The sequence below is a fragment of the Eumetopias jubatus genome, unplaced genomic scaffold (genome assembly GCF_037043125.1).
Source record: "Eumetopias jubatus isolate StellerSeaLion01/CBP00866 unplaced genomic scaffold, mEumJub1_p1.0 scaffold_8, whole genome shotgun sequence".
Classification (NCBI taxonomy): Eukaryota; Metazoa; Chordata; class Mammalia; order Carnivora; family Otariidae; genus Eumetopias; species Eumetopias jubatus.
The window spans coordinates 79,949,917-79,962,482 of NW_028274814.1; the positions used below are offsets into that span (position 1 = coordinate 79,949,917).

The 12,566-nt window shown below is 40.2% G+C and overlaps 1 protein-coding gene across 4 annotated transcripts in view; it reads right to left on the minus strand.

Annotated features, from left to right (window-relative positions):
* Positions 1–823: 823 nt before the first annotated feature.
* The window catches only part of SLC11A2 (solute carrier family 11 member 2), a 36,517-nt gene continuing 24,774 nt past the window's right edge, over positions 824–12,566 (minus strand). For all 4 annotated transcript variants that reach the window (XM_028125559.1, XM_028125558.1, XM_028125561.2 and 1 more), the window contains 4 exons: positions 11,695–11,768; positions 10,945–11,098; positions 8,923–8,976; positions 824–3,076 (listed from right to left, as the gene is read on the minus strand). In XM_028125559.1, the coding sequence (XP_027981360.1) occupies positions 2,999–3,076; positions 8,923–8,976; positions 10,945–11,098; positions 11,695–11,768 (360 nt within the window). In that variant the 3' untranslated portion in view covers positions 824–2,998. The remainder of the gene's footprint in view (positions 3,077–8,922; positions 8,977–10,944; positions 11,099–11,694; positions 11,769–12,566) is intronic.

Genomic DNA, 12,566 nt, shown 5'->3' on the forward strand with positions numbered 1-12,566 from the left:
TACCTGTGACCTCAAACTCCTCTATAACTGCCCTAAGGTTCTAAAAAATTAACTAGACTTTGTTGAAGTCCTAACTGCTGTGACCCCAATTTACTCCCCTAAGACTCCAAGCCTGGGGGAAAAAAAATGAAAAAATATTCACTGAAATAAAATCAAGAACGTACTATAAAATGATATGTGGTGGTTATTTCCTTTTTCTTTGAGGTCTCCTTTAGTGGTGGGTTAATCTGACAGGAAGGTGAAGTCTAGTATTCAGGAAAGGAAAAGATGTAAGAATATCTGAAAATATGTCTGCATTCCAGATATTAACCCACTATTTTGTGTATTATATACACTTCTCTCCATTGGCACAGGTAATAATTTTTGAAATTGTCATTTACCTATCAGGAGGCTCTTCTAGTGCCACCAACAAGTATACCTATTTTGGTCAACACTGTCCTCTTTGGAAAATAGGCAAAGAAAGAATCGTACCCAAAGAATCCAACTGCTTTATTCCACTAAATAGTCCAGCAGCTGGATCGAATATGCTCCATGGAGGTCAGTGAAACTGAGAACAGCTGGCATAGAAATGTCACCCTTCAAGTTGATTTCACAATGAAAAGGTATTTCTCATCAGGCTACTGGGAAGATTCTACTCTCTTAATATATACTCTGCACTAAAAACAGACTTAAGGGGGCACCTGGGTGGCTCAGTCGGTTAGGTGTCTGCCTTCAGCTCATGATCCCAGGGTCCTGGGATCGAGTCCCGCATCGGGCTCGCTGCTCAGCAGGGGGTCTGCTTCTCTCTCTCCCACTCCCCCTGCTTGTGCTCTCTCTCTCTGTCAAATAAATAAAACCAAAAAAAAAAAAAAGGAAAAGAAATCTAGATTTGTACATAAATTAGAGAATGATTAAATGTTCTTAACTTAGAAAAGAAGTGTACCCAAGACTCACTCTTTAGAAATCACTCTCCTCTCCTGGTTTTAGCATGACTCAGGTGATCAAATTTTTTGATTACAGGAGTTATATGACCTGACAGATATACTTATAAACTTTTGTAAACTCCAGTCTCTTCCTAGTAACATATAGCTAAAGGAGGGAGATGAGTTAAAGAATCCCCCAAGTACTTAGTCTCTGTTTAACCAAGCACCTCAACTTTTTAGGAGTGGCAAAACAGGATTTTTTAACCTTTTTTTTCTTTCTTTCTCCTAACACTCTCTAGTAATGAAACTGAGAAACTTAGTTGCCCAAGAAGGGAGGAAAATCCAAATTGGTCCATCTAGAGTTGCTAACTGTGTATAAAGAATCTAAAATACTGAAACTCATTTTAAAAATCTCTTTTTCAAGTGAAAGCTGTTAATTGATGCTAATTCAGTTTCATTTTTAAGATCAGAAGGACGCTAAACTACATTGTAAGGATGCTACTCTTACCAGACGTCTCAAGGGCCCCCGACGTAGAAATGAGAGAATTTTAAAGTATCATCTTAGAAAACTTGCCACTTAGAGGGCCAAGTCTTTATAAATGAAAATGTCTGGATTTAACAACAACAACAAACGTCTTACTGAAAAGCACTAAATTTTAAAATAAGACATATTTACCTTTTAAGCTGAGAGAGAAAAATGATGCTCAAAGTCATACGAAACCTTCAGTGTTTACAAACGCATGCCTCTGCGGCTAGAAGGAAATGGAGCGTGTGCCGCCCTGCAATATAGTCCATGAAGATGGATAGCTACCCCTCACTCCAGCCAACTGTAACTCCATGCAGGAATGTGAGCCCTGTGTTGAAAATCTCCTTTTCCATCAGATAATTATGCAAAATCTTTCCATTTTAAAGTATTAACATTTTTATTATAAAAATCTTAAGGAAAAAAGTCCCAGTTAAGAAAAGGGGTCAGAAAGCGTCTATAACCCACATGTAGGCAGGCAGTTTATGACATGAGAACTAGTCGTCTAAGTCCTAGTCTAGTTCTGATCTCATAGTACTTGGTATAAATATCTTAAAGTAAAATGCTTAGCATTCAGGGAAATTCAACATTAGAAATATTAGCCATTCCTGGAAATAGATTTTGGACCTAGAAATGGTGTTTGGAGTTTTCATGGGAAAAATGGGAAGAAAAGATTTGGTAGAACTCTACAAACATTAGAAAGAAAACAAATACCTCCATCATCTTCTATTGGGTCTTTACAAAATTAAATGTTAGAAGTTTCTTCTTTTATACCTAAAACCTGAATGCTAGAATGGGCTGAGTTACAATGTCACATGGAAGACTGATCATTGATTAAAGCATCGTTTCTGAATCTTATTACAAGTTATTAGGCTCTTTGGAAAATACCATCATACCTCTGACAAGATTTCAAGAAAAGCAACAGAGAGAACTGTAATTACAAAGCACACCAATGACCAGGACCAAGTATGACTGCTTGAAAAGAAGAAATGTTTTCCTTAGAAATGATGTGCTGATATGAAGTAGCTGATAAGCAGGTCTGGTCGATTAAAACCGACGTGGAATTTAACTGGCCATAGTCAAGTATCACTTTAAAAGGTAAGTTAATTTGACCAGATCATTCTGAAAAAGAGCATTACTCCCTCTCCTTTCTCACTTGTGACCCAGATAAAACAAATATCTGATTTATCTGAATACTATCTTTAAAAAAAATAAGACCTATCAATTTTATATAACTTAAAACTCTACCCAAACGGATATGTTCAGGTTTACATAAATATATACACACATATATTTTATAAATGCCAGAAGTCAAGACACAAGCCCATAGGGGTGTGTGGCCATGATAGGCCAATCATGTAACTCTGGCTATTGTAGGACTGTTGAGGTGGGTGGGTCTCTGTCCTACAATTACAGCTGTCAGCTTTTAACAGCCTTCCCACGAGGAAATCTTTGCCTTTTGTTCAAAATCTGAACAAAACTCACCTCTGAACTAACAGAGATATGTTAACAGGACACCTGGCACAAAGGGATTAAGACAAAGTGGTTCTTATACAGTCTCTCAGGCTGTCAGTCATCTAGACACAAGTGAGTCAGCATCCACGGTGTTCAGAAGGTAGAGTTCAGGCTGAGCTGTCAATCCCAGATGGTACTAAGGACAAAAAAAAATGGAAAAGGGTTAGACTGATTTGCAAGTATTTATTTATTAATGTATTTATTATTAAAAGATTTTATTTATTTGACAGAGAGAAAGAGCATAAGCAGGGAAAGTGGCAGGCAGAGGGAGAAGCAGGCTTCCCTCTGAGCAGGGAGCCCGATGTGGGACTTGATCCCAGGACCCTGGGATCACAAACCTAGCAGAAGGCAGACACTCAGCCGACTGAGCCACCCACGCGCCCCATGATTTGCAAGTATTTAAATATTGTAACTGGCATGTGAGGACCTATAATCAGCACTTCAATAGAGGCCTTTATTCAGTACAGCTATATTGATTTTTATTTCAGAAAAGAAATAGCTTACAGATACGTGAATGGTTTATGGCACATAAAATAACTGGGAGCTGAAATAGTTAAGAATTGCGATAGTGCCAAATGCCCTCAGCAAAATTTGCACTTGGCTATTCTTGGGATACACTTGGCTGCAATTTTTTTTTAAGATTTTATTTATTTGACAGAAAGAGAGAGCACAAGCAGGGGGAGGGGCAGAGGAAGAGGGAGAAGCAGGCTCCCCGCTGAGCAGGAAGCTGGGACTCCAACTCCGACTTGGGCTGGATTCCAGGACCCCAGGATCATGACCTGAGCCGCTTAACTGACTGAGCCAACCAGACACCCCAGGATAGCTACTTCTGATAAGGACATTGAGAGCCAACACAGAGTGCTTTTGTATTCTAGTACTGTTTTAGAAATCAAATAAATTCTAAATAATTAAATATTAGAATACTAATTCTAAATTATTAGAATTAAATGTTAATTCTAAATCCTGAGCTCAGTCTAAATCCTGAGCCATATTATCCAGGTCTCATGATCTTTTGGCACCTGAGCAGAGAAAAGTGCTGAGGGAGGGAAATGACCTATGGGTCTCAAATGTTTGTCAGGCTGAATTGGAATCGCTTGGACTACTTTTAAAACACTGCCAGATCACCTTCCTGGAAATCCGAACCCCTGTGGTTTAGTTTTGACCCACAACCCAGAACAGAGCCCAGCACCAGGCTTGCGCTCGTGACTCTGAGATCAACACCTGAGATGAGATCAAGAGTTGATTGCTTAACTCAGTCAGCCAGGTGCCCGCCCCTTGTTTTTCTGAATCCCTATGGTTTGTGTTGGGATCTGTGAAGTTGTAGTTTGTTTACCCCTTTTCTCTCCTCTGCATACACCGTGAGACAATCACTGAATCTCATTTTAGCCCTACTGTTATTACTTAGGGCTTTAGGAATGTCATCACCCCTTGGCATCAATAGCCTAAGAGTTAATGCAGAATGTAGACTATAAATCCATAGGAGAATATCCCTATTATAGTATAGTGGAAAAGGCACCAGAGTTGGTTTCAAGCTCTAACTCTGCCAATTCCTGTGACCTTGAGCAAGTTCATGTACCCTTTTGGAGCCTTATCCTACTTATTTGTAAAATGGGAATAAATGCTACATTTGAAAATGCCGAGTACATTAATGTGCTGTTATGTTAGTCTTCAACAAATGTAACTTTTTAACATATTACAAATTGCCCCGTATACCTCACAGGCTTGTGATGGCTATGTGAAGATGACCCCAGATGAAACCCAAGATAAAACTATTCTAAGTACAGTGACTAACACTAGCCTTGGGGCAAAGACAACTCTTCAGACAAGCCTCCTTATTCACTTCAGGTCTTATGTCTCAGGTTTTAGTAACCAAGAGCGATTGTCAGATACACTATAAATTCACTGCAGCCTTTTCACAAGCGCTGAGGTGGTGGGCTTCCTCATTATGTAGTAGGCAAGGGTTGCATTATTAGTCCTGTGATCCCCAGAGTAACTCAGATGACTTACTAGACAGAACCTCCTTGTTGAAGTTTGTCTGAGACACTGAGAAACGACAGAGGAATAGGCTAAATACTGTCAGGGGCAGAGAGGTAGTGCAAATGAGTAAGCTTAACAGTTCTTAGCTACCACTGGGGTGGGATCACAGAGGGCCCTGCCCTGTTCATCTGGCAGACAAATGCTTACCAAAAAGCATTCAAAGTTGTTTCAAATTTAGCACAGTCCAAACAAAATTAGTTTACCAGTTGGCAACTTGTGAGCTAAAACATACTCTATAATCAGAGTATCACCCAAATGCTTTGATGTGTTCCTGGTCCTGCCAAACACCCAGCTTGGTGTCTTAACCTTGCATGAAATGTGTACTATGTATTATATAGGATGGTTTGGTAATGACAATGTGGGCTCTGGAGTTAAGCTATTCAAGTTGAAATGCCAATTGCCTATTTACGAGCAATGTGATGTGGGGAAGTTACTTTCTGGCCTTTCAATCGCCTCATCTATAAAGAGGCTGATCCTCTTGTTATATAACAATTAAACGAGGTCAGAGGAGTGCTCAGACCAGGACTAGCACATAGTAGTCAGTGTTAGCCGTTTTTAACATTCATAAACTAAGGTGCCAAGAGAAGCTGATACGTTTAGATTCATTGGTCCTATCCGATAAAGGAGCAGAAAGCATCCCAGAGGGCGAAGCTAAAAGAAATGTCTCCAATCAGGATCTTCAAATTGTTACATCTTATTTTAGTTCTGAAATTAAACCCAGATTAAGAAGGGAGAGCTAAATGAGGGAGGATAACACTGAGAACAGAATTCCCAGATTACTTCTATCCTGTTACAGTATTTGGCTCCTGTAAGACACACAGGAAAATCTTACAACAGAGAAAGGGAAAATGAAGTTCTAGTGACAACCTTGGGATAAATGAAGTGCTGACTTTCCTGTCATTGGTATGGTGACAGGGCCTGTAGTTTACTATGCCTGAGCTTTGTTTTATTAAATGGTGACAATATTTCCATTTATATCAGTTCTGCCAAAATGCTTTCAATTTTTAAGCTAAGCAATTTTGGTTTTTCTTTTCAAATACTCATACTTTTTATTGGCAGCACATACGGAATATAAAAGCATACTTCAACGGTGAAACAAGACTACAGATAGAAAAATGTTCAGCTTAGAGCAAAAAAAGGCAGAATAACAATTTTTTTTTAGTTTAAATATGGCAATGATGTGACCTTTAGCAACAGCAAAACTATTTGACTAAGTGGGTAAACTGGTATTAGTGTTTGGGGTCTGCAGTTCACCAAGTCTTCCAGGGACTAAACCTATTTACACCTCCATCCCTTTAAAAGAATCACTAACAATATGGGCTTAAAATGTCATCTAGGTGGTGGCTGATGCTGCAGTATTTTGGAAATATTTTTTCTTTTTAAGATTTTATTTTTATTATTTATTTGTCAGAGCGCGCGCAAGTGCAAGTATGAGGAGCGGCGGGCTCCCTGCTGAGCAAGGAGCCTGATGCTGGGCTTGGTCTCAGGACCCTTGGATCATGACCTGAGCCGAAGGCAGACACTTAACTGACTGAGCCACCCAGGCATCCCCGGAAGTATTTTCAAGGTTAAAAAAAATACCCAGGAAACCAAACAGGGAAAGGAAAAATTTTTAATTACAAACCAGTTTACATACTGTTAAATGGGCACGAACAGCTCAGTTGTAACCACTTGTAATAACACTAGTAGGACCTCACAGGAGCCAAACTACAGCTCTTCCCCATCCATTAACTCCTGGTGTGCTGTAACAGCACAATTACTTCATGTCACATTTATGGAGAACAAGGACCACTTTACATAAAGTACAACTGTATACTTTTAACATTCGGCACAAACACCACATGCTGGCACTGGGAGACTTCACAGCAGTGTTTATTGCACCCAGAGTACTGGTTGAAGTATACTTTCATTCTGACAGGATCAAATGGAATACAGTATAGGAGTATTTTTAACACCGTCAAACACCACACATATAAAATGCCACTTAACTGGGAGGAAATTTTCCATCATATTAAGTCATAAGCAAAACTTTCAAAAGAAAACAAGCAGCTTTACCTGAACTTCTAAATACTGTGAATCTGAGACTGACTGGACCTACCCAGACTCAGGGCAAAGGTTGTAAGTATTATTGTACTGTCTTTACAAAAAATTTTTCTTGTCAATTTTGCCTTCACCTAGTCCAACCAGATGAGAGATTAAGATGTCAGTCCCTAGTATCTTCACAGAGTGCCCTTATGACCAGTTTGGGGAATAATGACATGGAGAGGGGCAGATGTGAGGACGAACAGTGAGGGAAATTTATCTTTCATGATCCTGTGCTATATTACTCAAGGGGCTAAGATAAGGTATGGTCAGTGATACACAGCAGTTTATCCTTAATGCCTTTTGAAAGACAATCCATCCAATCTGTACTCTTGACTGTGTGCAAAATATCAGCAATAATGCATTTAGGGGCTCAGATGAATAGAGAATATCAATCAACCCGGACTCTAGAAGGAAAGTCCCCAAAATGAGAAGTCCTTCAATGCCATTCCCATTACTATTCTCATCAAGTCCATGGCTGTAACAGACTTGATTATTTATCTCCACCAGACAAATGTGAATTGATTGGATATAATCACATAATCTCAGGCTCCACATGTAAAAATGTCAGCAGTGGCTGAAGAGCTGCAGCTTCATGCTGAAGGGACCCACGTCCTCTGACTCCAGAGCTCCACCATCTGGTCTCAAAGTTTTTCCCTCTGAGGGAATGGCTGAAGAGAGGTAGCCCAGTGCAACCTTGCTGAGAGAGAACTTTTCAATCACAGTGATTCCTACTGACTTGCTGAGAGAGAGAAAGAGCTTTGCAACAATTAGGTCCACAGCTCCTGAGACTGCCTTGCAATTTGTCTTGGGCATGCTTCGGAAAACCATGACAATTCTGGTAGGAGGTGTCTTTTAGGAATAAAATAGATGGCTCTTCTTTCCTTTAAAGTCTCTTCTCATTCCAAAATCTCATGTCAGTTCATAAAGGCTACCATCTTTTTCTATAACCAACCTCCTGAATGAGGAAGGTGAAGGTTTTACAACTCTATGTGCTCAAGAATAAATATCATCGGGAAAGCTCTGTACTAACATGAAAGTTAAGAAAATCAGGACTTAAAAGAAAATCCTGATAAGCTTTCGATCTCTGAGGAAAATCTGCTCAGTGATTTTCCAAGGTGATTAATAACCACCAGCTACATGTCAGCTTTGCTATTTGTGTGTTTAGCACCAGCTTTATCCTTTCTCATCCCTCTTAACTTCCACCAAGAAATTTAAAGCGGAAATAAGTTAAAACAATCCTGAACCTGAAAGAGGGAGATGCTTCATAATTTTATATTCAATATGGATGAAACCAGTTTCACTGAGATTTTATCTTTTTATAATCAAAATAACTGACAGGGTATGCATAAGAAAAAAAGTATTTCTCAGCCTTTTATCTTTTTATAAACAAAACCTGCATACCCATCCTGTAATTTATCTTATGAAAACTTTATTACATTTCTCAAATATGTTTTTTTTTTAACACATAGCCTGGTTAAGAAGCATGCACATAGGATTATCTCTCAAAAGGATAAAACAAGCTGGCCCCTGGGCAGCTACTTAAGAGTATGTGTTGGAATGATAGCAGCAAATGTCAGCTTTTCAAAGATCCTATCTAATCTATTTCCCAGGTTAGGAGGTCAGGAAGAAAAAAACAATTCCATCTTTCAAACATATATTGAAACAAAGTCTTTCCCAACAAAGAGTTGAGTCTTAAATGCAGTCTGTGCAACAGCACATACTTTTGGCTATGTTCACACAGTAAACCACAGAAACACACTGGCTCTGATGGCTATACTTGTGGAAGACAGACTGATCCAGTGTTTACTTAGTATAGCCACCAGTGGCTTCTCCGGTCAGCAGGACTTTAGAGATGCTTACCGTGTGCGCACAGTCCAGGAAGGACATGCCCAATGCAATCAAACATTGCCAACCCTGAAAGATAAAGTATGGTCATCATTCACCAACCTCTCTGCAGACCCCTCTTCCCATCATGACGGCTCACACTGTACTGCTCCGATGCAAACCTGCTCTCTTCCTTTTTTTTTTCTTAAGATTTATTTATTTCTTTGTCAGAGAGAGATAGAGGGAGGGAGAGAGAGAGAGAGCACGAACAGGGCGATAGGCAGGCAGAGGGAGAAGCAGGCTCCCTACTGAGCAAGGAGCCTGATGCAGGACTTGATCCCAGGACCCTGGGATCATGACCTGAACCGAAGGCAGACACTCAACTGACTGAGCCACCCAGGTGCCCCCCTGCTCTCTTCCTTGAATATGTATCTAGCTCTGCTCATCTCCTACCACCCAGGTTGCACAAGTCATTCTTCCAACCCCTTACCCCCTTCAAGACATCCTGGAATCTGCCTTCCTCAACAAAGTTTCTTCATACTATTTTCAATATCAAGTTGCCGGTTCCTACTGCTTTGTGCTTGTTGTTTGTTTCTTTTGCCAACTGGGAGTTCCCTGAAGACCCTTTTTCTTCAGTCCTACCCCATTCCTCATGACGCAGGCAGAGGTGGAGGTAATGACCGACAGACCAATACAACTGGGATAGTATCCCAAACTACTCTATGAAGTACGTGTTTTGGGGTTTAACAGCAGTAACCAACCCTGAATCAGTCCTCAGCCTAAAAATGAGGCTTCAACAACCTTGACGGTCTCAGGGTGACTGAGGACAACTCAGTCTCTTCATAGCTAATTTGTAGGAAGGAAGGATTCCCTTATCTTCTATAGTGAATTTTTAAAATAATTCCTGTCAAGGATATGTTCAGTTACTTGGGTTTCCTTGGGGTAAATCCTTAGAATATAGGTTCAGCATAATCCTAGTGTGCTCAAGGTATACTGGGGAAGAGAGAAGAAAAAATAAATAAATCCAGGACATAATTTTTCAATAGTCACTAAAGTGATTTTCTCAATCTAGTACTTAACCTGTGACAGATACTGGCATGGGGACTAGGTAAGAGCTAAAAAGATCAGCAGGTCTCCAGGCTCCATCCTTAACCATTCTCTGCAGCATGTATGGTATAAATTCTGCTGTCCCTAACACCACACATGCATTTTTCAGAGAAATCTGTACAGAACAGGGAGGAGCATTTGTTATTTTTGTTGCTAGAACTATTTTCCATTACTATAAGTAATGTTATAGAAGATCTGGAAAATAGAGAAAAGAATATATCCATCAAGGAAACATCCTAACACAGCTACTATCACCATTTTTTACATAATTTACCCAATTTTTGAAAAAAAATATTTATTATCTTGGAACACATTATTCTACATTTTCTGTGTAGCTATGATTTTATAACCATCATTTTTAAATAACTCAAGAGTAATTCAATGAGAGAATATCACTATTCTTTCTTTAGTAAACAGCTATTAAAATCTTATGCCACTCCCTTTCTATACTGTTCTTTTAATTCCTCAAACACACTACACTCTCTTATCAGGAATTTTTTTTTTTAAGTTATTTATTTATTTATTTGAGAGCGAGCGAGCACAAGCATGAGCGGGCAGAGGGAGAGGGAGAAACAGACTCCCCACTGAGCAGGGAGCCTGAAATGAGGCTTAATCCCAGAACCCTGAGATCTTGACCTGAGCCAAAGGCAGATGCCTAACTGACTGAGCCACCCAGGTGCCCCTCTTATCAGGAATTATTAAGAATGGAAACCAGACAGAAGTGACATGACAGCTCTTAAGAATCAAAATAAATCTTACAGTTAAAAATACCATTTAACCACAGTTGACTTAATTTCATGTAAACTGTCTCATTAACCTGGAGATAGGACTGCTATGTGCTTAAAAAAAAGACTGCTACGTGCTCTTTTGGGTCCTTTCATTTTGGTGTTAATAAGCCCCATCTCTACCATCTCTGACACCTACACCTCTGCCCCTCCTGAATGGACTTACCAGGTAAAACACAAAGCTCAGATAAGCCACACTGACCACAGCAGCTACCACATACAATGCCACATGCCCGAGTTCCTGGACATAAACCAGGACAAAGTACATGTTGATGGAACAGACGATAAGGACCAATATCCCGCCTGCAATCCTCCAGCCTCTGTAAAAGAAGCATCAGTCACTGGTGGAACAGTCCAACCCATTCATAAGCAGAAAAGGACACTGTCCGGTAGGGTAGACAGGACAGGAGTAAGAGGCATCTCAAAATGAACTGAAAATTGTTCTTACTATGTCCCAAGTAAGACCACCAATAGGGAGAAAGAGGGGGGAAAATACTCTCAAATAATCCTTAATATTTAAGTCCCTAGAAATGCAACAAGTCCTGAGTACCTAGAGATGCAACAATTTCAAAAACCCCATACCCTTTCAAGATGTATATAAAAGGTATTTGTTTATGGTTTTCTCATTAAGATCATTTAACATGGAATTAAGGTGCTTTACACTTCAGTGACTAAAGCTGAAGAATTAATAAAGCCCTAAGAGCGGAACTTTCTCCTGCTAGAAATGAAAAACGTGCTTGCCTTTTTTACCACATTCACAGTCTTTGTTCTCTGAGCCAAAGACTGAGGGGGGCAGCTCCAGCATTCACCTCTCAAAACATGTGGTTCCCCTCCATGACTCATTTTCTGACTGGCCTATTCAATGAAGACATGCTTCCCCCACGTATTTTTGGGGAACTGAGAGAAGTACACTCACATTCCATTGGCAAAGTCATTCATAACTGGCCGCAAGCTTGTAAACGTGAGGATGGGTATCAGAGCAAAGGGAAGCTGGAAAAGAGAAAGAAGATCAGATAGAGCTACTGGAGATCCTTGTATTACCCCCAAGAGCAGCACTGTTAGCACAAGGGAAACACACATCCCGCCTCATCTACCCCATGAGAAATTATTCCTATCATCCCAAGATGCTCATGCCTTATGTTGAAACCTGTAGAGCCGTCATTAATTTAGCATTGATTCTGATCCTGTATCTTTATAAACATTCGTATCTGCCTTGCCTTTTTAACCTCAATAGGACCTAGCAGTGTCCTGTGTTATTTAATGTTTGCTTGGATTAAAAACAGTAATTTTACACTCTATATGTAATTATAGCAGATAATTCCCATTCAACAGGCTTTTATTTTATTTTATTTTAAGATTTTATTTATCTGATAGAGAGAGAGGGAACACAAGCAGGGGGAGTGGGAGAGGGAGAAGCAGGCTTCCCACTGAACAGAGAGCCCGATGCGGGGCTCAATCCCAGGACCCTGCAATCATGACCTGAGCCAAAGGCAGATGCTTAACAACTGAGCCACCCAGGTGCCCTAGGCTTTTTTTTTTTTTTTTAAGATTTTTATTTATTTGAGAGAGAGAAAGAGCACAAGCAGGGGGAGCGGCAGGCAGAGGGAGGAGACTCCCCACTGAGCAAGGAGCCCGAAGTGGGGCTCAATCCCAGGACCCTGGGATCACGACCCGAGCTGAGCCAGATGCTTAACCAACTGAGCCACCCAGGCGCCCCTTTTTAAAAAGATGTCATTTATTTATTGGACAGAGAGAGAGAGAGAGAGCACAAGCAGGGGAGCTGCAGGC